Source organism: Pseudophryne corroboree, chromosome 7, assembly GCF_028390025.1.
Source record: "Pseudophryne corroboree isolate aPseCor3 chromosome 7, aPseCor3.hap2, whole genome shotgun sequence".
Lineage (NCBI taxonomy): Eukaryota > Metazoa > Chordata > Amphibia > Anura > Myobatrachidae > Pseudophryne > Pseudophryne corroboree.
Genome location: NC_086450.1, coordinates 344,034,544 through 344,062,472, shown reverse-complemented (window position 1 = coordinate 344,062,472; position 27,929 = coordinate 344,034,544). Strand labels below are relative to the sequence as shown.

At 48.6% G+C, this 27,929-nt stretch overlaps 1 protein-coding gene across 2 annotated transcripts in view; it reads left to right on the top strand.

The window, feature by feature from the left end:
* SMG1 (SMG1 nonsense mediated mRNA decay associated PI3K related kinase) overlaps positions 1–27,929 on the top strand; it is a 408,649-nt gene that overhangs the window by 321,010 nt on the left and 59,710 nt on the right. For both annotated transcript variants that reach the window (XM_063934392.1, XM_063934391.1), the window contains exons 45-47: positions 17,043–17,261; positions 17,502–17,692; positions 23,249–23,421. In XM_063934392.1, the coding sequence (XP_063790462.1) occupies positions 17,043–17,261; positions 17,502–17,692; positions 23,249–23,421 (583 nt within the window). The remainder of the gene's footprint in view (positions 1–17,042; positions 17,262–17,501; positions 17,693–23,248; positions 23,422–27,929) is intronic.

Genomic DNA, 27,929 nt, shown 5'->3' with positions numbered 1-27,929 from the left:
TAGATCACCAGGGCATGGGTGCAGGTCAGGTTTTCCCTTAAAACCAGTTTACTAGTAGCCCGCAGTACCCGGTGGTTTTGCCAGCAGGGGGATAAGGCTTAGACCTGGAGCCCCTCCCCCAGCCCCAGGGCGCCGTTTCCAGCAAATGTTCCCGCCCTGGAGCTGCATATCTGTCTCTCCCTCACTCCCTGTCAGTGTCTGGGCGCCATTTCTCTCAGCTACACTGTTCCTGGGACTGCTTGGTCAAATCCTACTATGTAAAGCTGCCTGGTTGACAGCGCTGTGCCTTTATATGACACTTAAGTATTCTGCCTGTCACTTAGACAGTGTTAGTTAAGAAAGAGTGCATTTAGTCAGGGTTTTCTAGTACAATTACCCTGTGATATATATCCAGTTCTTACTGTGCAGTGTTATATCTATTGCCTACATAGCTATATAAGCTGGTCCAGTGCAGTATTATTGTTAGTAATAACCTCTGCATTGTACAACTGTGACTATATGTGTGTGCATTAGCTTGCTGAGTAGTGTCCATTCGTGTCTCTCACTCAACTTGCTATCCCTATATTCTATAACCTGAGGGGGCTTGGTGCGTCAGGTTTTATAATATAGGATATTCACAAGATATACTCTGATACGTATTTTTCTCTGTGATTTTAGTCACCATATCTCTCCTATACAGTATCTCTGCTTGTGCTGACTACACTGCGCAGGGGTTTGGGTAAGAGGTATTGTGCTGCTGCCAATTGTACTGTGTTACCTGATACTGCCAGTTATATCATGTCTGCTTCTGAAGGTAACTGTTCTGGGGCTGAACACACTGCCGGTGTTGCTGAAGCCACAGATCCCTATGAGGAGAATATAGCAGCTGTGGGCTCTGGTTCTGGGGGCTCCTTGCCCCTCAGTGGGACTGTGGCAACGGAGGTACATAATGACCCACCGTGGGCTGCTTTTTCCATGCTTCTATATACGCTAGTTCATAAACTAACACCCCTGATGGGACCACCTATACCGGTGCAACCGTATGTGGTCCCTGCAGCTAATCCGCCGTGGGTGGACGATTTATCTGCTCAATTGAATAAGTTGAACCAGTCCCTGACTACTAAAAAGTCTGACCCTCGCTCGCCTAAGTCCAAGGGGGCTTCTAAGCGAGCTCTTATCTCCTCACAATCCACTGCTGTCACTGACACCTCGTCTGATGAAGATGGCACTTATACTGACCCCACAGATTCTGACTCAGATACTGCTGATGGTGAGGGTAGTTCACATGTGGATATGCCTGATCTTTTGGAGGCTATTAAATTTATTTTGCAGATGATCCCGAGCCATCCGTCCCTCCTAAGAAACCAGATAGGTTCAAGCGTCAGAAGGTGGTTAAACAAGTTTTACCTCACTCTGACCACCTAGTGGATATACATCAGGAACCCAGGGGAAACCCGGGTAAGAAGTTTGTGCCTCAAAAGAAGATGCTGGCTCGCTATCCCCTCACGCCAGAGCTGTCTAAAAATTGGGAAACGCCTCCTCCAGTGGACTCACATGTGGCTAGTATGGTGGTTTCCTCAGGTCTACCTGTCACTACCGTCACGTCTCTAAAAGAGCCTACGGATAAACGTGTGGAGGGTTGTCTGAAAGCGATTTACACCCTCACGGGTGCTGCACAAAGGCGCACTATTGCAGCAACATGTACTGTAAAGAGGCTTCTTCTGATGCCGGTATCTTAGCAGCCAAGGCCTCTACTACATCAGTCCTCGCCGGATATTGTGGCTGAGATCCTGGTCTGTGGATCTGGACTCTAGAAAAACCCTGGAGGTACTCCCTTTCAAGGGAGATATTCTGTTTGGGGAGGACTTAAATAAGATAGTGGCTGACTTGGCTACTGCCAAAACTGCTTGTCTGCCAAGTACCGCTCCTTCTGTGTCGAAGGCTAAAGGTACTTCCTTTCGCCCCTTTCGTCCTTCAGGTAAAGCAAAAGGTCAGGCGTACAACAAGCAGGCCCGCACTTCCAAACCTGGTAAGCCAAGGCCCAAAAGAGCCTGGGCGGCCCGTCAGCCAGCTTCCAAAACAAGCCTACCGCATGACGGGGCGGGCCTCCCCCTGGGGGATCCCAGGGTGGGCGGCCGGCTTCTAGGGTATACCCAGGAATGGTTGAAGACCACTTCAGATGCCTGGGTGTACGGGAAGTCGTCACTCGAGGTTACGCCATAGCCTTCAAAAACCGACCCCCTCATCGATTTTGCCGGAAAGACGTCCCGTTGGACCAGACAAAGGCAAACGCTTTACATTCGGTGGTACAGACCTTCCTGGATACAGGAGTCGTAGTACAGGTGCCTCTTGCGCAGAGAGGCCAGGGGTACTATTCTCCGCTGTTTCTAGTCCCGAAACCGAATGGGTCCTCCCGGCCCATTCTCAACCTCAAGGCATTGAACAGGTTTGTGAAGCTTTCCAAGTTCTTTATGGAAACCCTTCGCTCTATAGTTCTGGCCTTGGAACCTGGGGACTACATGGTCTCCCTGGACATACTGGATGCTTACCTGCATATTCCTATAGCAGCGTCACATCAGCAATACCTGAGGTTTGCGATTGGCAACCTCCATTACCAGTTTCTGGCGTTACCTTTTGGTTTAACTACGGCTCCGCAAGTCTTCACCAAAGTTATGGCGGTGTTGACGGTGGTACTCCGCCGTCAAGGGGTCAGGATACTGCCGTATCTGGACGACTTGTTAATCCTGGCAAATTCCCCAGAACTTCTGCTACGTCATCTGGATATGACTGTCCGGTTTCTACAAGCCCACGGGTGGCTCATCAACTGGAAGAAATCCTTCCTGGTCCCTGCTCAGAGCATGGTGCACCTGGGAGCGCTATTGGACACTAACAACCAGAGGTTGTTCTTGTCTCAGGAAAAAGTCCTGAAGCTTCAGGACAGGATTTGTTGCTTCCTTTCTCGTCCGCAGGTGTCGATACGTTCGGCGATGCAGGTGCTGGGCCTCATGGTGTCAGCATTCGACATGGTGGACTATGCTCAATTCCATGCTCGCCCCCTCCAGAAGCTAATTCTAGCCAAGTGGGACGGCCTGTCTCACATGATCTCATTGACTCCGGAGGTCCGTCTGTCGCTGCTTTGGTGGCTCCAGGACCGACAATTGTGCAGGGGCCGTCCCTTCTGGATATCCGACTGGGTCCTGTTGACAACAGATGCCAGTCTAAGAGGTTGGGGCGTGGTGCTGGAGCAACACTCCCTTCAGGGTCGGTGGACCAAAGAGGAATCCCTCCTCTTGATCAACATTCTGGAATTGCGGGCGATCTTCAATGCGTTGAACCTGGCCCAGCATTTAATTCAGAACAGTCCTGTTCAAGTACAGTTGGAGAACGCCACCACAGTGGCTTACATAAATCATCAAGGCGGCACTCAAAGCCGTTTGGCAATGAAGGAAGTCTCACAGATTCTACATTGGGCGGAACGCCATCAACTGGCCATATCGACAATATTCATTCCGGGAGTCCTGAATTGGGAAGCGGACTTTCTCAGTCGTCGGGACGTACATGCCGGCGAGTGGGGCCTCCATCCAGAAGTGTTTCAACTCCTAGTGGAAAAATGGGGCCTTCCAGACGTAGATCTGAAGGCGTCTCGACACAATCACAAGGTTCCGGTCTTCGGAGCAAGGACAAGGGACCTCAAGCAGCATTCGTGGATGCGCTGGCGGTGCCGTGATGGTTTTGGCTGCCGTACGTGTTCCCTCCAGTGTCACTCCTGCCCAGGGTAATTCGGAAGTTCAAGCAAGAAAGAGGAATTCTGCTTCTCATAGCTCCAGCGTGGCCCAGACGGCACTGGTTCTCAGACCTGCAGGGCCTATCGTCAGAGCATCCAATTTTACTTCCGCAACGCCCAGCCCTCCTCGTTCAGGGCCCCTGTGTCTACCAGGACCTAGCCCGGCTGTCTTTGACGGCGTGGCTCTTGAAGCTTCCGTCTTAAGGGCTAAAGGGTTTTCTGAGGCGGTCATTCAAACTATGTTGCGGGCCCGGAAACCGGCTTCTGCTCAGATTTACTATAGGGTCTGGCATTCTTACTTTGTTTGATGCGCATCTAACAATTATGACGCTTCCAAGTATAGTACAGCCAAGTTGTTGGCCCTTCTTCAGCAGGGTCTGGACTTAGGCCTGCGTCTGGCCTCCTTCAAGGTTCAAATATCTGCCTTGTCGGTGTGGTTTCAGAGAAAGATTACGACCTTACCTGATGTGCATACCTTCACTCAGGGTGTGTTGCGTATCCAACCTCCCTATGTCCCGCCTGTGGCTCCTTGGGACTTGTCTGTGGTTTTGGAGGCGTTACAAGAGTCTCTGTTTGAACCTCTTGGTTCAGCTGATCTTAAGTGGCTTTCCCTTAAGGTGGTGTTTCTGCTGGCTATTGCTTCAGCTAGAAGAGTGTCGGATTTGGGTGCCTTGTCTTGTTATTCCCCATATCTGATTTTGCACCGTGACCGGGCGGTTCTTAGGACTCGTCCCGGATATTTACCTAAGGTGGTTTCTTCGTTTAGTGGTTCCGGCACTTGTTTCTCCTGATCTGTCTCCCAAAGAGTGGTCTTTGGCTGTGGTACGGGCTCTCCGTATCTATGTGAAGAGAACTGCTTCTATTAGGAAATCTGATTCTCTCTTTGTGCTGTTTGGATTTCACAAACGGGGCTGGCCTGCTCACAAGCAAACTTTGGCCAGATGGATTAGAATGGTGATTGCACATGCATATGTGAGGGCTGGTCTATCAGCTCCTGCTCACATTACGGCCCATTCTACTCGGTCTGTTGGACCTTCTTGGGCGGCCCAACGTGGTGCGACCCTTGAACAATTGTGCAAGGTGGCTACGTGGTCCTCAGTGAACACGTTCATAAGGTTCTATGCCTTCGATACTGCCGCTTCCCAGGATGCTTCCTTTGGACGCTGGGTTCTTGTGCCCGCTACAGTATGTCCCCTCCCATAAGGAACTGCTTTAGGACATCCCCATTGTCTTTCCTTGTGGAGCCCAGTGTACCCCGCAGCATAAAACAAGTTTTATGGTAAGAATTTACCTTTGTTAAAATTCTTTCTGCGAGGTACACTGGGCTTCACAAGGTGCCCACCCTGACGCACTTAGCTTCTTTGGTTTGGTATGGCATTAGCCGCTGACACTTCTCCTGTCGTGAGAGTGTGGTGTATGTGGCTACTAACCGTTGTCATCTCTTTTCCTGCTACTGCATTGGGCTGGTTAACTAAAAACTGAGCTCCTGTGCAGGGAGGCGGGTTTATAGAGGAGGCGGCGCTAGGCATTCTGGGAACAGTCAAAGCTTTTCAGCCTGTTGGTGCCTCGGATCAAAATCCTACTCTGCACCCCTATGTCTTTCCTTGTGGAGCCCAGTGTACCTCGCAGAAAGTTTTAACAAAGGTAAGTTCTTACCATAAAACTCGTTTTCGGGATAACTCCCGTAATGTCCTGATGACGGGAGTAATCCCGAAACGTCGATAAATTAAAAGGAAATTTTTGTTTCTACAACTATAATGAAACTTGAAGTACCGCCACTAAGTAAGTGATATATATATATATATATATATATATATATATAAGTGTAAAAAGCGCTGCTACCTACAAGACAGTAAACGTGTGAATTTCTTAAACCGTGATATTCTGTATTAATAATAGCACTCACGTACAAATAGAGGGGCCGCTTGTAAGTCCTCAGGTGTGACTTCATTTACAAAAAGCCACAAATTCAATGCATAGCAATGGTAGGACCCAGCGCCTTCCGTGCACACAGTGCAAATATCTCAGTGAATATTTAAATGCGTACCAGATAGATGATTCATAGAAGTGTTAACGATGGTCTTTCGTTCCTATGATTCCCTTTTCAACTTCTCAAGCTCATCCAATATGAGGAATAAACCTATAAAATATATATATATATATATCCTCGCAAACTTGCTCCTCTTATATAGCGGGACCTTTGTGCTTGCATCTCAGGTTATACAGGACAATTCCACACCTGCTTGCAGACACAGCAATGGCTCCTGTATAGCCCCCTGCGTACACTGGCCAGCGGTAGTGAAAACAGGTACTCTTACTTAGTTTTATACTATGTGGGAGACTTTGCCAGTATAAAAACGATATAGCTCTGCTGCCATTATAGGGGGCGGAGCTTCCTCAGAGCGGGACCAGTGGCGTTTTGTAGCCTTCCTCTGCTTACAGCTGCGGCAGCAGGCACACACAGCTCCTCCAGACACTCAGAATACGCAGGGAAACTGGTACAGGGGTGTAGCAAAGGGGGAGATCCGCTATTGTACACAATCTGTGTCCTGAAAAGGACAAACTCCAGTGTTACACCGTGAGTCTCACTGGGGCTGCTTAGCTTGGGTGTGCTGTTCCTTCCTCTGTCTATCCCTGTCGCATACAGTAAGGGCAGGCTTGCTATTATTTTACTTGTCTGTGTATGTGTATATATGTTGTCTACTGTAAACATGGTAAAACACCAATCATGCAGTGTATGTCACACCAGATTCTCTCCCTCTACTTCTGGTTCCATATCATGTGAACAATGCAGCCAGTCCTCACAACTCAGTGAGGGGACTGGGGGTGGAGGGTCAAGAGCCTTCCTGGCTTGGTGCCATAAAATCCATGATGTCAGATATGTCATCTCAGCCCACTGCTAATACTCGAGACACAACAGCTGCAACAGGCTGTTGCAGACTTTGCTGCAAGGGCAGATGATGAACAGCCCTCCCTCTCTAGATCAGGACCACTAAAACGTGGGTTACCTGCTTTACTCTCAGAAGCTGATGAGAGGTGAGGGAGGAATTGGATCCTATTACTGGGCATTTCCCTTCTGCACAGGGTATTGAGCCCCTCATACATGCTATACGGGACGTGTTAAAACTCCCTCTAGAGGACGCTGCTGCCCAGCAGTCGTTTTTCTTAGCACAGAACAAACCTAGTGTCAGCTTTCCTGATTCTGCAGAACTGGATGGCCTGTTTAAGTTAGCCTGGAAAAATACAAATAAGAAATACCAAGTGATAAAACGATTTTTGCACACTTTACCTTTTTGCTCCTGAAGGCATGAAAATTTGGGAAGAGCCACCGGCCGTAGACGTCTCAGTCTCTTGCCTATCTAAAAAGGCGGTACTACCAGCTCTGGGCTCCTTTACCATAAAGGACCCTGGGGATAGGAAAAATAAGATTTTAAACCTACCGGTAAATCTTTTTCTCCTAGTCCGTAGAGGATGCTGGTGACTCCGTAAGGACCATGGGGTATAGATGGGCTCCGCAGGAGACATGGGCACTATAAAGAACTTTAGAATGGGTGTGCACTGGCTTCTCCCTCTATGCCCCTTCTCCAGACCTCAGTTAGAGAAACTGTGCCCAGAGGAGACGGACAGTACGAGGAAAGGATTTTGTTAATCTAAGGGCAAGATTCATACCAGCCCACACCATCCACACCGTATAACATGGAATATACTAACCAGTTAACAGTATGAAACAAAACAGCATCAGCCCGAGACTGATCAAAACTGTAACATAACCCTTATGTAAGCAATAACTATATACAAGTCTTGCAGAATTTAGTCCACACTGGGACGGGCACCCAGCATCCTCTACGGACTAGGAAAAAAAGATTTACCGGTAGGTTTAAAATCTTATTTTCTCTTGCGTCCTAGAGGATGCTGGTGACTCCGTAAGGACCATGTGGATTATACCAAAGCTCCAGACCGGATGGGAGAGTGCGGATGACTCTGCAGCACCGATTGAGCAAACATGAGGTCCTCCTCAGCCAAGGTATCAAACTTGTAGAATTTAGCAAAAGTGTTTGAACCCGACCAAGTCGCCGCTCGGCAAAGCTGTAATGCCGAGACGCTTCGGGCAGCCGCCCAAGAAGAGCCCACCTTCATAGTGGAATGGGCCTTTACCGAATTTGGTAACGGCAATCCAGCCGTAGAATGAGCCTGCTGAATCGTGTTACAGATCCAGCGAGCAATAGTCTGCTTAGAAGCAGGAGCGCCAACCTTGTTGGCTGCATACAGGACAAACAGTGCCTCTGGTTTCCTAACCCGAGCCGTCCTGGTTACATATATTTTTAAGGCCCTGACTACATCAAGGGACTTGGAATCCTCCAAGTCTTTCGTAGCCACAGGTACCACAATAGGTTGGTTCATATTAAACGATGAAACCACCTTAGGCAAAAATTGAGGACGAGTCCTTAATTCTGCTCTATCCACATGGAAAATCAGATAGGGGCTTTTGTGAGACAAAGCCGCCAATTCAGACCCCCGCCTTGCAGATGCCAAGGCCAACAACATGACCACCTTCCAAGTGAGAAATTTCAATTCAACCGTTTGAAGAGGTTCAAACCAGTGAGATTTTAGGAACTGTAACACCACGTTAAGGTCCCATGGTGCCACTGGAGGCACAAAAGGAGGCTGTATGTGCAGCACTCCCTTTACAAAAGTCTGGACTTCTGGGAGAGAAGCCAACTCCTTCTGAAAGAAAATTGATAGGGCTGAAATCTGTACCTTAATGGAGCCTAATTTTAGGCCCATATCCACTCCTGTCTGTAGAAAGTGGAGAAAACGGCCCAGATGGAAAACTTCCGTAGGAGCATTCTTGGCTTCACACCAAGATACATACTTTCTCCAGATACGGTGATAATGCTTTGCTGTCACCTCCTTCCAAGCCTTCATCAGAGTAGGGATGACTTCTTCCGGAATGCCTTTCCCCGCTAGGATTCGGTGTTCAACCGTCATGCCATCAAACGTAACCGCAGTAAGTCTTGGAGCACACAGGGCCCCTGTTGCAACAGGTCCTCCCTGAGAGGAAGAGGCCACGGATCTTCTGTGAGCATTTCCTGAAGATCGGAATACCAGGTCCTTCGAGGCCAATCTGGAACAATGAGTATTGTCTGCACTCTTTTCCTTCTTATGATTTTCAATATCTTTGAGATGAGTGGAAGAGGAGGGAACACATAGACCGACTGAAACACCCACGGTGTCACCAGGGCGTCCACAGCTACTGCCTGAGGGTCCCTTGACCTGGCACAATACCTCCGAAGCTTCTTGTTGAGGCGTGACGCCATCATGTCTATTTGAGGAAGTCCCCACTGACTTGTTATCTCTGCAAAAACTTCTTGATGAAGTCCCCGCTCTCCTGGATGGAGATAGTGTCTGCTGAGGAAGTCTGCTTCCCAGTTGTCCACTCCCGGAATGAAGACTGCTGTCAAAGCGCTTACGTGATTTTCCGCCCAGCGCAGAATCCTGGTGGCTTCCGCTATTGCCACTCTGCTCCTTGTTCCGCCTTAGTGGTTTACATGAGCCACAGCTGTGACGTTGTCTTATTGAATCAGAACCGGTAGGTCGCGAAGAAGATTCTCCGCTTGACGTAGGCTGTTGTATATGGCCCTCAATTCCAGTACGTTGATGTGTAGACAAGCCTCCTGGCTTGACCATATCCCCTGAAAATTTCTTCCTTGTGTGACTGCTCCCCATCCTCGGAGGCTCGCGTCCGTGGTTACCAGAACCCAGTCTTGAATGCCGAACCTGCGACCCTCTAGAAGGTGAGCACTCTGCAGCCACCATAGGAGAGACACCCTGGCCCTGGGGGACAGGCTTATTTTCTGATGAATTTGGAGATGGGACCCGGACCACTTGTCCAGAAGGTCCCACTGAAACGTCCTCGCATGAAACCTGCCGAAGGGGATGGCCTCGTAGGTCGCCACCATCTTTCCCAGTACTCGAGTGCATTGATGGACTGACACTCTCTTCGGTTTTAACAGGTCTCTGACCATGTTCTGGAGTTCCTGGGCTTTTTCCATTAGGAGAAAAACCCTCTTTTGTTCAGTGTCCAGAATCATGCCTAAGAACGAAAGTCGAGTTGTTGGAACCAGCTGTGACTTTGGTAGATTCAGAATCCAGCCAAGTTGCTGCAGCACTCTCAGGGAGATCGCCACGCTTTTCAGCAACTGATCTCTCGATCTCGCCTTTATCAGGAGTTCGTCCAAGTACGGGATAATTGTGACTCCCTGCCTGCGCAGGAGCACCATCATTTCCGCCATGACCTTGGTGAAAATCATCGGGGCCGTGGAAAGCCCAAACGGCAACGTCTGAAACTGGTAATGCAGGACTGCACAGTTTTTGAATTGCAGCTAAAACTATCTCCCTCTCTGGGGGAGAAGCCGGTAGAGCCGATTTGAAAAACCGGCGAGGAGGCATGTCTTCGAAGTCTAGCTTGTAGCCTTGGGATACGATTTCCATTGCCCAAGGATCCACGTCTGACTGAACCCAGACGTGGCTGAAGAGTCGAAGACGTGCCCCCACCGGCGCAGACTCCCTCAGTGGAGCCCCAGCGTCATGCGGTGTATTTAGTAGAAGCCGGGGAGGACTTCTGCTCCTGGGAACTAGCCGCAGCAGGCTGCTTTTTCCCTCTTCGCTTACCTCTAGCGAGGAAGGAAGAGCCCCGACCTCTTCTGGACTTATGGGACCGAAAGGACTGCATCTGATATTGCGGAGTTTTCTTTTGCTGTGGGGAAACATAAGGTAAAAAAGTAGATTTGCCCGCGGTAGCTGTGGAAACCAGGTCCGCGAGACCTTCCCCAAATACATCCTCACCTTTTGTAAGGCAAAACTTCCATATGCTTCTTTGAGTCGGCATCACCCGTCCATTGGCGGGTCCACAGGGCTCGCCTAGCAGAAATCGACATGGCGTTGGCTCTCGAACCTAGCAAACCAACGTCTCTCTGAGCGTGTCTCATATATAAGACTGCGTCTTTAATGTGACCTAAGGTCAATAAAATGGTATCCCTATCCAGGGCATCAATATCAGCTGACAAGGTATCCGTCCAAGCCGCAACAGCGCTACAAACCCAAGCCGACGCTATTGCTGGTCTGATCAAGGCCCCCGTATGTGTATAAATAAATTTTAAGGTAGTTTCCTGTATGCGATCAGCAGGATCCTTGAGGGCGGCCGTGTCTGGAGACGGCAGCGCCACCTTTTTGGACAAGCGCGTTAACGCCTTGTCCACCCTGGGTGAGGATTCCCACCGTAACCTGTCCTGCGCAGGGAAAGGATACGCCATAAGAATTCTTTTGGGAATCTGCAGTTTCTTGTCCGGAGTTTCCCAAGCCTTCTCAAATAATGCGTTCAGCTCATGAGATGGGGGAAAGGTTACCTCTGGTTTTTTTTCCTTAAACATGTGTACCCTCTTGTCAGGGACAGAGGGGTCATCAGTGATATGTAAAACATCCTTTATTGCAATAATCATATAATTAATACTTTTGGCCACCCTTTGGTGTAACCTCGCATCATCGTAGTCGACACTGGAATCGGATTCCGTGTCAGTATCGGCATCTGCTACTTGGGACAGGGGACGTTTCTGAGACCCTGACGGGCCCTGTGACACAGCCAAAGCCAGGGATTGACTCCCTGTTCTTTCCCTGGACTCTGCTTTGTCCAACCTCTGATGTAATAAAGACACATTTGCATTTAAAACATTCAGCATATCCATCCAATCATGTGTCCGCGTTGCCGACGGAGACACCACAATCATCTGCTCCACCTCCTCCTTAGATGAGCCTTCCGCTTTAGACATGCCGACACACGCGTACCGACACCCCCACACACTCAGGGATATATCTATATGGAGACAGTTCCCCAATAAGGCCCTTTGGAGAGACAGAGAGAGAGTATGCCAGCACACACCCAGCGCCAGAAACCAAATTCCCAGAGAAAACAGCACTTTTATATAAATATATAAACATACACTCACTGCGCCAATAAAAAGTACCCCCCCCCCCCCCCCCCTTTTGCCCTCTGTCACCGTGTTCAGCAGGGGAGAGTCCGGGGAGCCAGCTTCTCTGCAGTGTGCTGTGGAGAAAATGGCGCTGGTTAGTGCTGGAGGATCAAGCTCCGCCCCCTCAGCGGCAGGCTTCGGTCCCGCTCAAATTTTCTATACTGGCGGGGGATTCTATAATATAGTGCCTCCGCAGCCTCTATATATCTTATTAGCCAGTCCCAAGTGGTTTATAATTGCTGCCCAGGGCGCCCCCCCTGCGCCCTGCACCCTTCAGTGCCCGCTGTGTGTGTTGTGTGTGGGAGCAATGGTGCGCAGCGTTACCTCAGAGAAGATCTTAAGTCTTCAGCCGCCTTTGAAGTCTTCTTTCTTCCTATACTCACCCGGCTTCTATCTTCCGGCTCTGTGAGGAGGACGACGGCGCGGCTCCGGGACGAACGGCGAGGGTGAGACCTGCGTTCCGACCCTCTGGAGCTAATGGTGTCCAGTAGCCTAAGAAGCAGAGCCTATCATTTAAGTAGGTCTGCTTTTCTCTCCTCAGTCCCACGATGCAGGGAGCCTGTTGCCAGCAGTGCTCCCTGAAAATAAAAAACCTAACAAAATTATTTTTCAGATAAGCTCAGGAGAGCTCCCCTGTAATGCACCCAGTCTCCTCTGGGCACAGGATCTAACTGAGGTCTGGAGGAGGGGCATAGAGGGAGGAGCCAGTGCACACCCATTCTAAAGTTCTCCTAAAACACATTCAAGACACTACACGCGTTCTGTGTGATTCTCTCAAGGAGAGAGGCAATATTAATGCTAGGACCACTGATATGGCAGTGTCTGCGCGCAGAGCTTTGTGGCTGTGTCAGTGGATAGCGGACACAGAGTCCAAGCGCAGTGTAGAGTCTCTTCCTTTTTCAGGGGGTTGGCTCTATGGGGTTGAGTTGGATACGTGGATTTCCAAGGTTACTGCGGGAAAATCCACGTTCCTCCCCTCTGGGGCCCCGCCAGCTAGACGTTCCTACCTGGGGCCGCCTACCCAGTCCTTTCGATCTGCCAGGTTCAGATCAAGAGCCAGAGGTGCCTCCACCGCAGTGAGAGGCACCAGAGGTGGGACAAGAAAACCAGCCGCCACAGGTTCTCAGGAACAAAGCATCAGTACCTCCCCACCCCGAGGGAACCTCAAGGTGGGGGCTCGACTGCGTCACTTCAGCAGCGTCTGGGAGAGCTCCTGCCAGGATGCCTAGCTAAAGACCTAATTTCTCAGGGCTGCAAGCTGTAGTTCGACAGTGCTCCTCCCCAACGATTTTTCAAATCAAGTTTACCAGTTTTGGAGGATTCACAAGTTACGCTGCAACAGGCCATCCAAAAGTTGGTTCAGTCCCAAGTCATTGTGCCAGTGCCACTACAGCAACAGGGAAAGGGTTACTACTCCAGCCTATTTGTGGTACCGAAACCGGACGGTTCAGTAAGGCCGATTTTGAATCTAAAATCCTTGAACCCTTACCTAAAGGTTTTCAAGTTCAAGATTGAATCCTTGCGAGCAGTGATTGCGGGTCTGGAAGAACATGAGTTCATGGTCTCGCTAGATTTAAAGGACGCTTATCTCCATATTCCAATTTGGCTGCCTCATAAGGCTTATCTGCAGTTCGCCCTGCTTGAACAATCACTACCAGTTCCAGGCGCTACCCTTCGGACTGTCCACCGATCCGAGGGTATTCACGAAGGTAATGGCGGAAATGATGTTCCAGCTCCGAGTCCAGGGGGTAAACATCGTCCCTTACCTGGACAATCTCTTGATAAAAGTGAGATCCCAGGAGCTTCTATTGCTCAGTATAGACTGCACTTTTCAGCTTCTGTCACAACATGGGTGGATTCTCAATTTGCAGACGTCCCACCTGGAGCCTGCTCAGCGGCTACTGTTCCTGGGAATGTTTCTGGACACAGTAGCTCAGAAAGTATTCCTCCCAGAGGACAAAGCAGGGATGCTTCAGGAAATGGTCAGAGCGGTCCTACGGCCGACTCGGATATCCATCTTTGCATACGATTGTTGGGAAAGATGGTAGCCTCATACAAGGCGATGCAGTACGGAAGGTTCCATGCCAGAACATTTCAATTGGATCTCCTAAGCAAGTGGTCCGGATCACTTCTACAGATGCATCGGATTATATGGTTATGACCTCAGGCCAGGATTTCCCTCCTGTGGTGGCTTCAGTCCTCAAACCTACTGGAAGGTCGGAGTCTCGGGATTTAGGATTGGATCCTCCTCATGACAGATGCGAGTCTGAGGGGATGGGGAGCTGTCACCCAAGGGGCTCCGTTCCAGAGCAGGTGGTCAGCCCATGAAGCCCTACTTCCGATCCACATTCTGGGACTTCGGGTGACCTACAACGCTCTGATCAGGCCTCTCCTTTGTTCCAGGGTCAAACTGTTCAGGTTCAGTCTGACAATGCCACGGTTGTGGCTTATATCAATCGACAAGGGGAGACAAAAACCAGAGCCTGCATGCGAGAGGTGTCAAGGATACTCCTCTGGGCGGAAAGAAATGAAAGAGCATTGTCTGCCATCTTCATTCCGGGTGTAGACGACTGGAAGGCGGACTTCCTCAGTCATCACGATCTCCACCCGTGGGAGTGGGGCCTACACCAGCAGGTGTTTCAACGGGTCATCAATCTCTGGTTCTTTCCACAGATAGACATGATGGCATCTCGACTCAACAAGAAGCTTCCGTGTTATTGTTTGAGGACCAGGGACCCTCAGGCGTGGGCAGTAGATGCACTGATGACGCCTTGGCCTTAACGGCTGGTTTACCTGTTTCCTCTGATTCCTCTGCTCCCAAGGGTGCTAAAGCGAATCAGGAATCAAAGATTCCTCACAATTCTGATTGCACCAGATTGGCCTTGAAGGACGTGGTACGTGGATCTTCTGGACATGTCCGTTGAAGACCCTTGGCCTCTGCCAATGAGAAGAGATCTTCAACAAGGACCGTTCGTCTACCTGGACTTAAGGCGACTTCGTTTGATGGCATGGAGGTTGAGCGGAACATCCTAGCTCACAAAGGCCTTTCCAAAAAGGTTATTGCAACTATGGTTCAGGCATATCTGGAGAAGGTATATCTCTTGGTGCGAGGAACGCATGTATCCGCCTGCAGAGGTCCACTTCGGACGTTTCTTGCGTTTACTGCAGGCTGGTGTGGATAAGGGCTTACATCTGGGTTCCATTAAGGTCCAGATTTCAGCTCTCGATTTTCTTCCCGAAAAAATTGGCAGTGTTGCCAGAAGTTCAGACCTTCTTGCAAGGGGTACTACACATACAACCTTCTTTTGTGCCGCCCATGGCACCCTGGGATTCGACTGTAGTGTTGGAATTTCTGCAGTCCTCCTCTTTTGAACCTCTGATGACTGTAGAAGACAAGTACTTCACATGGAAGACTGTGATGTTACTGGCCCTGGCTTCTGCTAGGCGTGTTTCAGAATTGGGGGCCCTATCGTGTAAAAGTCCTTACTTGGTCTTTTACGAGGACAGAGCAGAGCTCAGGTCTAGGCAGCAGTTCCTGCTGAAGGTTGTTTCTGTTCCACTTGAATCAACCTATTGTGGTTTCGTCAAGTTGAGACATTGGATGAGCATTGAAGATCTCTATCAAGAGGACAGCTCGGATCAGAAAGAAGGATTCCTTGTTTGTACTCTATGATGCGCAGAAAAAGGGTTGCCCTGCTTCAAAGCATTCCATTGCTCGTTGGCTCAGGCTTACTATCAAACAGGCCTATGTGTCGGCAGCCTTACCTGTACCACAATCTCAGAAGGCCCACTCTACAAGATCAGTGGGGTCTACCTGGGCGGCTGCTCGTGTAGTCTCGGCCTTGCAACTGTGCCGAGCTTGCTACCTTGTCGGGGAAGAACACCTTTGTGATGTTCTACAAGTTTGATACCCTAGGATACCCAGTTTGGGCAGGAAGTGCTGCAGACGTCTCTGCACATTCCCGCCCATTGTGAAAGTTTTGGGACGTCCCCATCGTACTAAGTGAACACCAGTATCCCTTATGGATGCTAGAGCAAATTGGATTTTGAGTACCTGTAAATCCTTTTCTCATAGTCCATAAGGGATACTGGGCGCCCGCCTCAGTGCGTTTTCTGCAGGTTGTTTCTTATATATGTTTACCTGTTCAGCTGTTGCTCTTTAGTTGCCAGCCGTTGCTGGACAGTTTGTGTTGTGGTGTGCTAGTTTGTGAATCTCACCACTCATGGTTGATATGTTCCTTGTCTCAAGTATGTCCATTCTCCTTCGGGCACTATTTTACCTATAACTGCTTGTGGGAGGGGGCATAGAGGGGAGGAGCCAGCACACCCAGTTGAAGAAATGTAAAGTGCATCGGCACTTTTGGACACCGTATATACCCCATCCTATTAAGTAAACCCCTAGTATCCCTTATGGACTACGAAAAAAGGATTTACCGGTAGGTATTTAAAATCCTATTATTCTGCGTCAGGAGTTCTTCTTTGCCCTACACTGGTAGGTCTTTGGGTAAACAAGGCGATAGAGGCCTGGGCAGAACAATTGGTAACAGGCCTACAATCTGGTCTATCTACTGAGCAGTTGATTACTCTGGCTGAACATATCAGAGAATCTGCTGTATATTTAAGGGAGGTGTGTCCAAGGATGCAGGAACCATTGGATCCAGAATATCTGCTTTGTCGATTTCAGCACGCCGAGCGCTCTGACTTAGGCAGTGGCAGGCAGATGCGGAATCCAAGAAGGCGGTAGAGGCAATATCATTTAATGGCGAGTTCCTGTTTGATCAAGAACTGGATATTCTGATTTCCAAGGCCACGGGGGGGAGGGGGGGTAAGCCGACATATCTTCCCTCTCCAACTCCTAGGAAGACTTATTCTGGACCGTCTTTCCAGTACTTTCGCGTTCCATCCAAATTTAGAGGACATGGCTGAGGCAGATCCACCTCTTTCAGAGGTAACAGAGGCTGGGGTCGTGCTGCAACCATAACAACCTTGCAACAGGACCCTAAAGAGCAGGGGAGCCAGTCACAATTCTAATGAATTTAAAGTGCCGGCTCCACTTTGTGAGGTCACAGTAAAGATCTTCCAGTGTCCCCTGTGGAATCTGAGAAATGGATTTACCGGTATGTACCTAAATCCCATTATTTGTATTATTATTCATCAGTCAACGTTAAAACCTGTGTGTTTTATTTCTGTTTGGTTCCTCTTTCATTACGTAAGGTGAATGGCTCATAATTGTACACTGTGTTGGGTTGTAGGTCCTTCACATAATGAGAAGAGGTAGAGAGACCCTGCTGACGTTACTTGAGGCTTTTGTTTATGACCCCCTTGTGGACTGGACGGCTGGTGGGGAGGCAGGATTTGCTGGTGCGGTCTATGGTGGAGGAGGCCAGCAGGCAGAAAACAAGCAAAGTAAAAGAGAGATGGAGAGAGAGATCACTCAGAGCCTGTTCTCCTCCAGAGTAGCAGAAATTAAGGTAACAGTCTGGTCATATGTTGCTCTATGATAACATTTTCAATGCAAATTATTAAGTATGCATCAATCTTTTATCATGACAGGTACATTCGGGTTTGTTATGCAGCGCTAGGGGGCCATGAAAAGGTGCATTTTCTGCAGCCACCACTACTCAGTCCCAAGCATGGGGGACCTTTTGTGTTTCAGCTTTACTAGTGTCTCTTTATAATGTCAGTGGAGACTAACTGATTATTTTTGGTAGGTGAACTGGTTTAAGAATAAGGATGAAATGCTGAGTGTCCTTCCTAAACTAGACAGCAGTTTGGATGAATATCTAAACTTGCATGAAGAACTGACCGAGGTGGAGAAGTTACAGACCAGACTTCGGGAGGAGATGACCTACTTGGAAGGAGCTGAAGCCACAGATCATCCTGCTCATACTCTGCAGCACAGGTTAGCGGTGCTGTGATAATTATTACAGACTGGCAAATTAAGACTTGTCCATTTGTTTTGTAAACATTGTATATTTTTATTTTTAATCTTAATTTTGTTATTCCTCTCATTTGATATAATGAGGTCACAGCGCTGTGGGGTAAAGGCCTTTCCACTGGAAAGACAGACTTATAAAGTTAATTTCTCAAGGCAAGGCTATACACATACATGACCTGCATGACATTAGCTCTTATGGCATTATTTTTGGGTTACTAGGACAGGGGTGGGCAATAAGCCACCCTCCAGCTACCGTTGACATACATATCCCAGCATTCCCTGCAATAGTTTTGGGATGCTCAAATAGCAAAAATGTGTCAGGGCATGCTGGGATGTGTAGTTTCACGGCAGCAGGAAGGCCACTTATAACCGAGGGGCTCAGTGGAAAAGAGGCACATGCCACATCTACATGGTTTTTGAATTTTTGCTGCCATCAAGTATCTCCAGCCATCTATCGTCCCTCCACTAACTTCTACCATAGTGATATGTGCCTATTTCTGTCCAGCAGCAAAATACAAGTCCCTGGTATTATACAGGGTATCCGGTTGATAGATAGACAGATATTAGGTCGACGGGGTCAAAAGGTCGACGTGAAAAAAATAACGTTTTTTTAAAAAATGTAACATGTTTTTGGACTATTTCATACCTTCTCTATCCATGTCTGCATAGAGTTGGTTATAAACCTTGTGGCGAGATGACAAAACTATCAACACAAACCACAAAAATGACAAAAAAACATGGTGTCTACCTTTTTTATGTCGACCATTTTCATGTCGACCTTTTGACCCTGTCGACCTAATGTCTGTCTAACATGTGGTGTCTATCTATTGACTGTCTAACAAGACACTATCTTTTATACCACACCCATTATACACTATTCCAAGACCTATCTAGTTGATAGGCATGGGCCTCTTTTTTCCACTGATCTACTGTTATTTGTTTTAATTGTACTCTTGCTTCCAAAATCCCTACCTCCTTCTATTCAAAAGGGGAAGTCTCTAATAATAAATGATAGTGATGAGCGAGGTTCGGTTTTACTCGGTTCTCAAAACGGCATCTTATTGGCTATCCAAAACACGTGACATCCGTGAGCCAATAAGATGCCGTTTTGAGAACCGAGTAAAACCGAATCCGCTCATCACTAAAATGATCCCCCTTAGGAAGTTACATAAATGAACAATAGCTCCTAGGGCTAATTTGTGAAAAATGTGTCCTACCACACAGACTCCTGCTGGAAACAGATGGTTTGTTTTTATCTGTATTTATTAAAGTGACATGCATTACTGGCAAAGATTGCTATATAAAACCAGGACTATTTCTGTAACTATGAAGCGGGCAGAACTTTTAGTTTGCTCTGCTTGATGTGACCTGTAATTATTAAACCTGCATAGGGGGGTATTCAGTTAGCTCCGACAATTTCTGAGCTATCGAATTCACCCCCCTGCGTATTCAATTAAGGGCAGTTTTCGCCTGTTTTTAAGGGAAATTTTGGTTTTGGCCAATGGCTTTTCACTTTTTTTTTTTGTGATAAGACTTTGGCAAAAATTCCCTTCAAAATCTGCAAAAACGATCCGTGTTTTCGGAGGCGCAGTGGAAAATACGTGGATCCGCCTAGGCGAAAAAAGTGGCCCTGCTACTGAATAGAGCGTATCCCCATTCACCCTAAAAAATAAAAGTGCAATTTTTTCACCTAGGCGGAAAAAAAAAGGCCACTTTAGGGGTATATGCAATTGCGGTCGAATTCCCGAAATTGTCGAATTTCTTTACTTTTTCGCCAAAAAAAAAAAAAATCGACAATGCAATTCAGTACTTTCTGTCAAAAAAACGGACTTTCAAAATTCGACTTTTTGAAATTCGACTTTTGTCAAATTCGACTTTTCTGCAATGATACAAGTGCTGCAATTCGACCAAAGTATATTCAATTGAAGTTTGGAAATTCGACAACAGTGCTTTTAGACAGTAAATTCGTCATTTTCAATCCGCCACACTTTGGTGGGTGAAACTAATAAAAAAAAATTTAAGACGTGTTTTTTTTGTGGTTTTTTTTCTTGGTAATAGCATATCTATTTATATTAGAAGGGATTAGGTACTTGGTTTGTCTTTTTTGGAGGCACAAGTATTATTTATATATTTTATAAAAATATTTATTTATTTTTATTTATTTTTTTAGATGGAATGGTAAAATCCCAGAAAAAAATGGCGTGGGGTCCCCCCTCCAAAGCATAACCAGCCTTGGGCTCTTCGAGCCGGTCCTGGTTCTAAAAATCCGGGGAAACAATGGACAGGGGATCCCCCGTATTTTTAAAACCAGCACCGGGCTCTGCGCCTGGTGCAAAAAATACGGGGGACAAAAAGAGTAGGGGTCCCCCGTATTTTATACACCAGCATCGGGCTCCACTAGCTGGACAGATAATGCCACAGCCGGGGGTCACTTTTATACAGTGCCCTGCGGCCGTGGCATTAAATATCCAACTAGTCACCCCTGGCCGGGGTACCCTGGGGGAGTGGGGACCCCTTCAATCAAGGGGTTCCCCCCCCAGCCACCCAAGGGCCAGGGGTGAAGCCCGAGGCTGTCCCCCCCCCCCCCCCCCCATCCAAGGGCTGCGGGTGGGAGGCGGCTGATAGCCTTGAGGAAAATGACATGAATATTGTTTTTCCCAGTAGTACTACAAGTCCCAGCAAGCCTCCCCCGCAAGCTGGTACTTGGAGAACCACAAGTACCAGCATGCGGGAGAAAAACGGGCCCGCTGGTATCTGTAGTACTACTGGGAAAAAAATACCCAAATAAAAACAGGAGACACACACCTTGATAGTAAAACTTTATTGCACACCTGCCGACACACACATACTTACCTATGTTGACACCAAGCAGTCGGTCCTCTTCTCCAAGTAGAATCCACGGGTACCTGAAAATAAAAGATAATTATACTCACCTGATCCAGGGTCCAGAGATAAATCATCGTACTTGTCAAAACAACAAAACGAACACCCGACCAGCGGACTGAAAGGGGTCCCATGTTGACACGAGACCCCTTTCCACGAATGCAGACACCCCCGTGACAGCTGTCACTGAAGTGTCTCTTCAGCCAATCAGCGAGTGCAACGTCCTTGCACTCTGCTGATTGGCTGTGTGCGTCTGAGCTCAGACAGCGCATCGCAAAGCCTCTCCATTATATTCAGTGGTGGGAACTTTGCGGTTAGTGGTGGGGTCACCCGCGGTCAGCGGCTGACCGCGGGTAACCCCGCCGCTGACGGCAAAGTTCCCACCATTGAAAGTAATGGAGGAAGCTGTGCGATGCGCTGTCTGAGCTCAGACGCGCACAGCCAATCAGGTGAGCGCTACGACGTGGCACTTCCTGATTGGCTGAAGGGACCTCGGTGACAGGAGTCACGTGGTGTCCCGGCATTCGGGGAAAGGGGTCTCGTGTCAACATGGGACCCCTTTCAGTCCGGTGGTCGGGTGTTCGTGTTTTTTTTTTTGCCAAGTACGAGGATTTTATCTCTGGACGTGGATTTATCTTTTGACACTGGATCAGGTGAGTGTTTTTTTTTTTTCACAGGTACCCCGGATCGTCTGAGTCGAGACGTGGCAGTCGGCGTGTCAACATAGGTAAGTATGTGTGTGTCGGCAGTGTGTAATAAAGTTGTACTTGTCACGGTGTGTGTCTCCTGTTTTTATTTGGGTATTTTTTTTCCTGTAGTACTACAGGTACCAGCGGGCCCGTTTTTCTCCCGCATGCTGGTACTTGTGGTTCTCCAAGTACTAGCTTGCGGGGGAGGCTTGCTAGGACTTGTAGTACTACTGGAAAAAACAATATTCTTTCAATTTTGACAAGGCTATCAGCCCCCCATCCGCAGCCCTTGGATGGGGGGGACAGCCTCGGGCTTCACCCCTGGCCCTTGGGTGGCTGGTGGGGGGACCCCTTGATTGAAGGGGTCCCCACTCCCCCAGGGTACCCCGGCCAGGGGTGACTAGTTGGATATTTAATGCCACGGCTGCAGGGCACTGTATAAAAGTGACCCCCGGCTGTGGCATTATCTGTCCAGCTAGTGGAGCCCGATGCTGGTGTATAAAATACGGGGGACCCCTACTCTTTTTGTCCCCCGTATTTTTTGCACCAGCACCAGGCGCAGAGCCCGGTGCTGGTTTTAAAAATACAGGGGATCCCCTGTCCAATTTTTCCCCGGATTTTTAGAACCAGGACCAGCTCGAAGAGCCCGAGGCTGGTTATGCTTTGGAGGGGGGACCCTACGCCATTTTTTTTTCGGGTTTTTTCCAGTTTTTTTTAAATCGCGGCAAAATCCGTCAAATCGGCCGTTTTTCGCCCGCGGGACTGTCGAATCCGTTTTCCATTGAATATGGTGAATTTCTGCAACCACTTGCCGAAATTGGACGGTCGAATTGTGTCGAATTTAAAAACGGCGATAATTTGCCGCGCTTCGCCGCTAATTGCATATACCCCTTAGTATCTCCATTACTTTTCTTTTGTGGAAGTTGTCCCTTGTGTTTGACCTCCTGCTTTGGTAACTATGGATGACCAGCACCCTAAAGATTCCATTAAATACTGCCTGAGTAACATGTTGGGAGGACTGTGGTATGATATCTCTACATTTAGAATGTCAGCATGGTCTATATGTCAACATTCAGGATGTCAACATGTTCAGATTGTCAGCATTGTGGATGTCGACAATATGTTAGCCTATCCTTAATTGCAGCCTAGACATTCTGAATTTGACGACATTATGGTGTTGACATTCTGATTACATCTCGGATGTACAGATTTGTCCTCGTACATCTAGCCTAAATGGGATGCGTTCAGGATGCCAGCAGTTGGAAGGCTGCGGGAGGGGGAAGGTTAGGTTTAGGCTGTGGGGAGGGGGGTGTATGGTTAGGCATCGCCGGGTAGGGTTAGGTTTAGGCTGCGGGGGAGGGTGGGAAAAGTTTAGGCTGCGGTGGTGGGCGGGTGAGGGTTAGGCCGTGGGGGGTGGTGGGGCATTAGGGTCAGGCTGCTGGAGGGGTAGGGTGTAAGGTTAGCCTACTTACCTTCAAAGTGTTGGGATCCTGCATGTCAGGATGTCACTGTAGGTATTCTGGCCGCCAGCATCCTGACTTAGCTGCGCATCTTTGGCAAAAATGATGCCAGGCGCTAGCAGAGTCCCACTGGACATGCCGTGCCAGGAGGGGCTATTAGGCGTGACTGCAGCAAACGTGTGAGGACCCATCTGTACCAGTGTTTGATTTCTTGATAACAGAGTATGCAGTTTGTCGTCATTCTTAACATCAGAAGTACTTATTGCAGAAGTGATTGTCCCAGTTCTAGTACTATAAGAACAGAATATATATGGTTATTTTAGATGATTCATGCTTTACTGTTATAGTGATTCTGCAATTCTATGCTTTTTTCTGTTCATTGAATTTGGTAAATTGATCTGAGTTAGTGTTATCAGGCTTTAATTTCTTTTCACCTTTTTAATGCAGTTAGTACTGTACATCATTAATTGTTTTTGTTTATACTGTAGATACACTGAGCACACCCAGCTACAGACTCAGCAGCGAGCTGTACAGGAAGCTATCCAAGTGAAGCTGAATGAATTTGAACAGTGGATAACACAGTATCAGGCGGTCTTCAAAAACTTGGAGGCCACTAAATTGGCCGGCCTGCTGCAAGAGATAAGCAGCCAGATGGACTTGGGTATTTCAAATATAACTAACTACCATGTGAAAAGATATGCGTGCATAAATAAACCTTTTCTGCTCTTCAGGAGTGGTGGAAGAAAATGCATGCTTGTGTTTAAGACACACAGGAAAAAAAACACAAAAATATTTGTCACCTAGCTTCTTATGAGTGAGGACACTTTATATGTGATCAGCCCAGAGAATCCATCTCCCATAGTTTATTGTGGCACTAAAGTCTGCCGGTTAACAAAAAATCATGGTCCACTCTGTTACAATAAATGTTCCATGCTGCCTTTACCGGCATTGTGCAGGGCTCACTGAAAAGCCTTGTAGGCTATAACAATGGCATTCCACAGCATGGAGCTCCCTTTGCAAGACGAGTGTGTAAATGATGGTAAACAAAGTGACATTTCTGTGGGATGCCCACGTCATGATTGTGTCATATTGCATGTAATCTGTGCCCAGGTATGGAGATGGTGTGAGCTTGACCACTTACATTCTTTTGATTGAGTGACCCTAGGGGAATAGACTTGTTTTGGAAAGCTACTGATTGAAACGGTTACAATGGTGTAATTATTAGTTATTAGGGAACCATAGATTTCTCTGACGTCCTAGTGGATGCTGGGGACTCCGTAAGGACCATGGGGAATAGCGGGCTCCACAGGAGACTGGGCACTCTAAAGAAAGATTTAGTACTACTGGTGTGCACTGGCTCCTCCCTCTATGCCCCTCCTCCAGACCTCAGTTAGAATCTGTGCCCGGACAAAGCTTGGTGCTTTTAGTGAGCTCTCCTGAGCTTGCTAATAAGAAAGTATTTTAGTTAGGTTTTTTATTTTCAGGGAGCTTCTGCTGGCAACAGACTCTGCTACGTGGGACTGAGGGGAGAGAAGCAAACCTACTAACTGCGGCTAGGTTGCGCTGCTTAGGCTACTGGACACCATTAGCTCCAGAGGGATCGAACACAGGACCTGACCTTGTCGTCCGTTCCCGGATACCGCGCCGCCGTCCCCCTCGCAGAGACAGAAGCCAGCAGAAGCGGAGAAGACATCGAAATCGGCGGCAGAAGACTCCTGTCTTCACATGAGGTAGCGCACAGCACTGCAGCTGTGCGCCATTGCGCCCACACTAACCCACACACTCCGGTCACTGTAGGGTGACGCAGGGGGGGCGCCCTGGGCAGCAATTGTTACCTCCTGGCGAATGCTACATATAGACAGTGGCACACTGTCATATGTATGAGCCCCCGCCATTTATTTTACAAGAAATCGTGGGACAGAAGCCCGCCGCTGAGGGGGCGGGGCCTTCTTCCTCAGCACTCACCAGCGCCATTTTCCTTCCACAGCTCCGCTGAGAGGAAGCTCCCCAGGCTCTCCCCTGCAGAATCACGGTAGAAGGGTGAAAAAGAGAGGGGGGGGGGCACATAAATTTAGGCGCATAAATCATAATACAGCAGGTACTGGGTAAACACTAAGTTATTGTGTAATCCCTGGGTTATATAGCGCTGGGGTGTGTGCTGGCAAACTCTCTCTCTGTCTCTCCAAAAGGCCTTGTGGGGGTCCTGTCCTCATTTAGAGCTTCCCCTGTGTGTGTGGTGTGTCGGTACGCATGTGTCGACATGTTTGACGAAGAGGGCTATGTGGAGGCAGAGCAAGTGCAGTTGAATGACGTGTCGCCGCCGACGGTGCCGACACCTGATTGGATGGATATGTGGAAGGCGTTAAATGATAATGTAAACTCCTTACATAAAAGGTTGGATAAAGCTGATACCTCGGGCCAGTCAGGGTCTCAACCCATGCCTGATCCTACAGCGCAGAGGCCCTCAGGGTCTCAAAAGCGCCCACTATCCAAAATGGTTGACACAGATGTCGACACGGATTCTGACTCCAGTGTCGATGACGATGATGCAAAATTGCAACCAAAAATGACAAAAGCTATACGTTACATGATTATAGCGATGAAGGATGTTTTACACATATCAGAGGTAAACCCTGTCCCTGACAAGAGGGTTTATATGTATGGGGAGAAAAAGCAAGAGGTGACTTTTCCCTCTTCACATGAGTTAAATGAGTTATGTGAAAGAGCGTGGGATTCCCCAGATAAGAAAGTCCTGATTTCCAAAAGGTTACTTATGGCATACCCTTTCCCGCCAGAGGACAGGGTGCGCTGGGAATCCTCCCCTAGGATAGATAAAGCTCTGACACGCTTATCTAAGAAGGTGGCCCTGCCGTCGCAGGATACGGCCACCCTAAAGGATCCTGCAGATAGGAAGCAGGAAAGTATCCTGAAATCTGTCTATACACATTCAGGGACTCTACTGAGGCCGGCAATTGCGTCGGCATGGATGTGTAGTGCTGTAGCAGCGTGGACAGATAATCTATCTGAGGAAATGGATACCTTAGACAGGGATACCATTATGCTGACCCTGGGGCATATAAAAGACACTGTCCTATATATGAGGGATGCCCAGAGGGACATTTGCCTACTGGGCTCTAGAATTAATGCAATGTCAATTTCTGCCAGAAGGGTCCTGTGGACGGACTCTGCAGTGGACAGGTGATGCCGACTCCAAACAACACATGGAGGTGTTACCTTACAAGGGTGAGGAATTGTTTGGGGACGGTCTCTCGGACCTGGTTTCCACAGCTACTGCTGGGAAGTCAAACTTTTTGCCATATATTCCCTCACAACCGAAGAAAGCACCGTATTACCAAATGCAGTCCTTTCGCGCACAAAGAAGCAAGAAGGTCAGAGGTGCTTCCTTTCTTGCTAGAGGCAGGGGCAGAGGAAAAAAGCTGCACCTTACAGCTAGTTCCCAGGAACAGAAGTCCTCCCCGGCTTCCACTAAATCCACCGCATGACGCTGGGGCTCCACGGGTGGAGCCAGGAGCGGTGGGGGCGCGTCTCCGACATTTCAGCCACCAGTGGGTTCGCTCACAGGTGGATCCCTGGGCTATACAGATTGTGTCTCAGGGATACAAGCTGGAATTCGAGGTGATGCCCCCTCAACGTTACCTAAAATCGGACCTGCCAGCTTCCCCCATAGAAAGGGAAGTAGTGGTAGCGGCAATTCACAAGCTATTTCTCCAGCAGGTGGTGGTAAAGGTTCCCCTTCCTCAACAGGGGAAGGGATACTATTCCACAATGTTTGTGGTACCGAAACCGGACGGTTCGGTCAGACCTATATTGAATTTAAAGTCCCTGAACATTTATCTGAAAAGATTCAAGTTCAAAATGGAATCGCTCAGAGCGGTCATTGCAAGCCTGGAAGAGGGGGATTTTATGGTGTCTGGACATCAAGGATGCTTACTTGCATGTCCCCATTTATCCGCCTCATCAGGAGTACCTCAGATTTGTGGTACAGGACTGTCATTACTAATTCCAGACGTTGCCGTTTGGGCTCTCCGCGGCACCGAGAATATTTACCAAGGTAATGGCAGAAATGATGGTGATCCTGAGAAAGAAAGGAGTCCGTTATCCCATACTTGGACGATCTCCTCATAAAGGCGAGGTCGAGGGAGCAGTTGCAGATCAGCGTAGCGCACTCACAGGAAGTGTTGCAACAGCATGGCTGGATTCTGAATATCCTAAAGTCGCATCTGATTCCTACGACGCGTCTGCCCTTTCTGGGCATGATTCTGGACACAGACCAGAAAAAGGTGTTTCTCCCGACGGAGAAGGCTCAAGAGCTTGTGACTCTAGTCAGAGACCTCTTAAAACCGAAACAGGTGACGGTGCTTCACTGCACGCGAGTCCTGGGAAAGATGGTGGCATCATACGAAGCCATTCCCTTCGGCAGGTTCCATGCGAGGATCTTTCAATGGGATCTGTTGGACAAGTGGTCCGGATCGCATCTTCAGATGCATCGGCTGATCACCCTGTCCCCCAGGGCTAGGGTGTCTCTTCTGTGGTGGCTACAGAGTGCTCACCTTCTCGAGGGCCGCAGATTCGGCATACAGGACTGGGTCCTGGTGACCACGGATGCGAGCCTCCGAGGGTGGGGGACAGTCACTCAGGGAAGAAACTTCCAAGGGTTGTGGTCAAGTCAGGAAACTTGTCTGCACATAAATATCCTGGAACTAAGGGCCATATTCAACGCCCTGAGTCAAGCGGAGCCCCTGCTTCACAACCAACCGGTGCTGATTCAGTCAGACAACGTCACCGCGGTGGCTCATGTAAACCGCCAGGGCGGCACAAGAAGCAGAGTCACGATGGCGGAGGCCACCAGGATTCTTCGGTGGGCGGAGAATCACGTACAAGCACTGTCAGCAGTGTTAATCCCGGGGGTGGACAACTGGGAAGCAGACTTCCTCAGCAGGCACGACCTTCACCCGGGAGAGTGGGGACTTAATCACGAAGTCTTCATTCAGATTACAAATCGATGGGAACTGCCACAGGTAGACATGATGGCGTCCCGTCTCAACAAAAAGCTGCAACGGTATTGCGCCAGGTCAAGAGACCCTCAGGCGATAGCTGTAGACGCCCTGGTAACACCGTGGGTGTTCCAGTCGGTCTATGTGTTCCCTC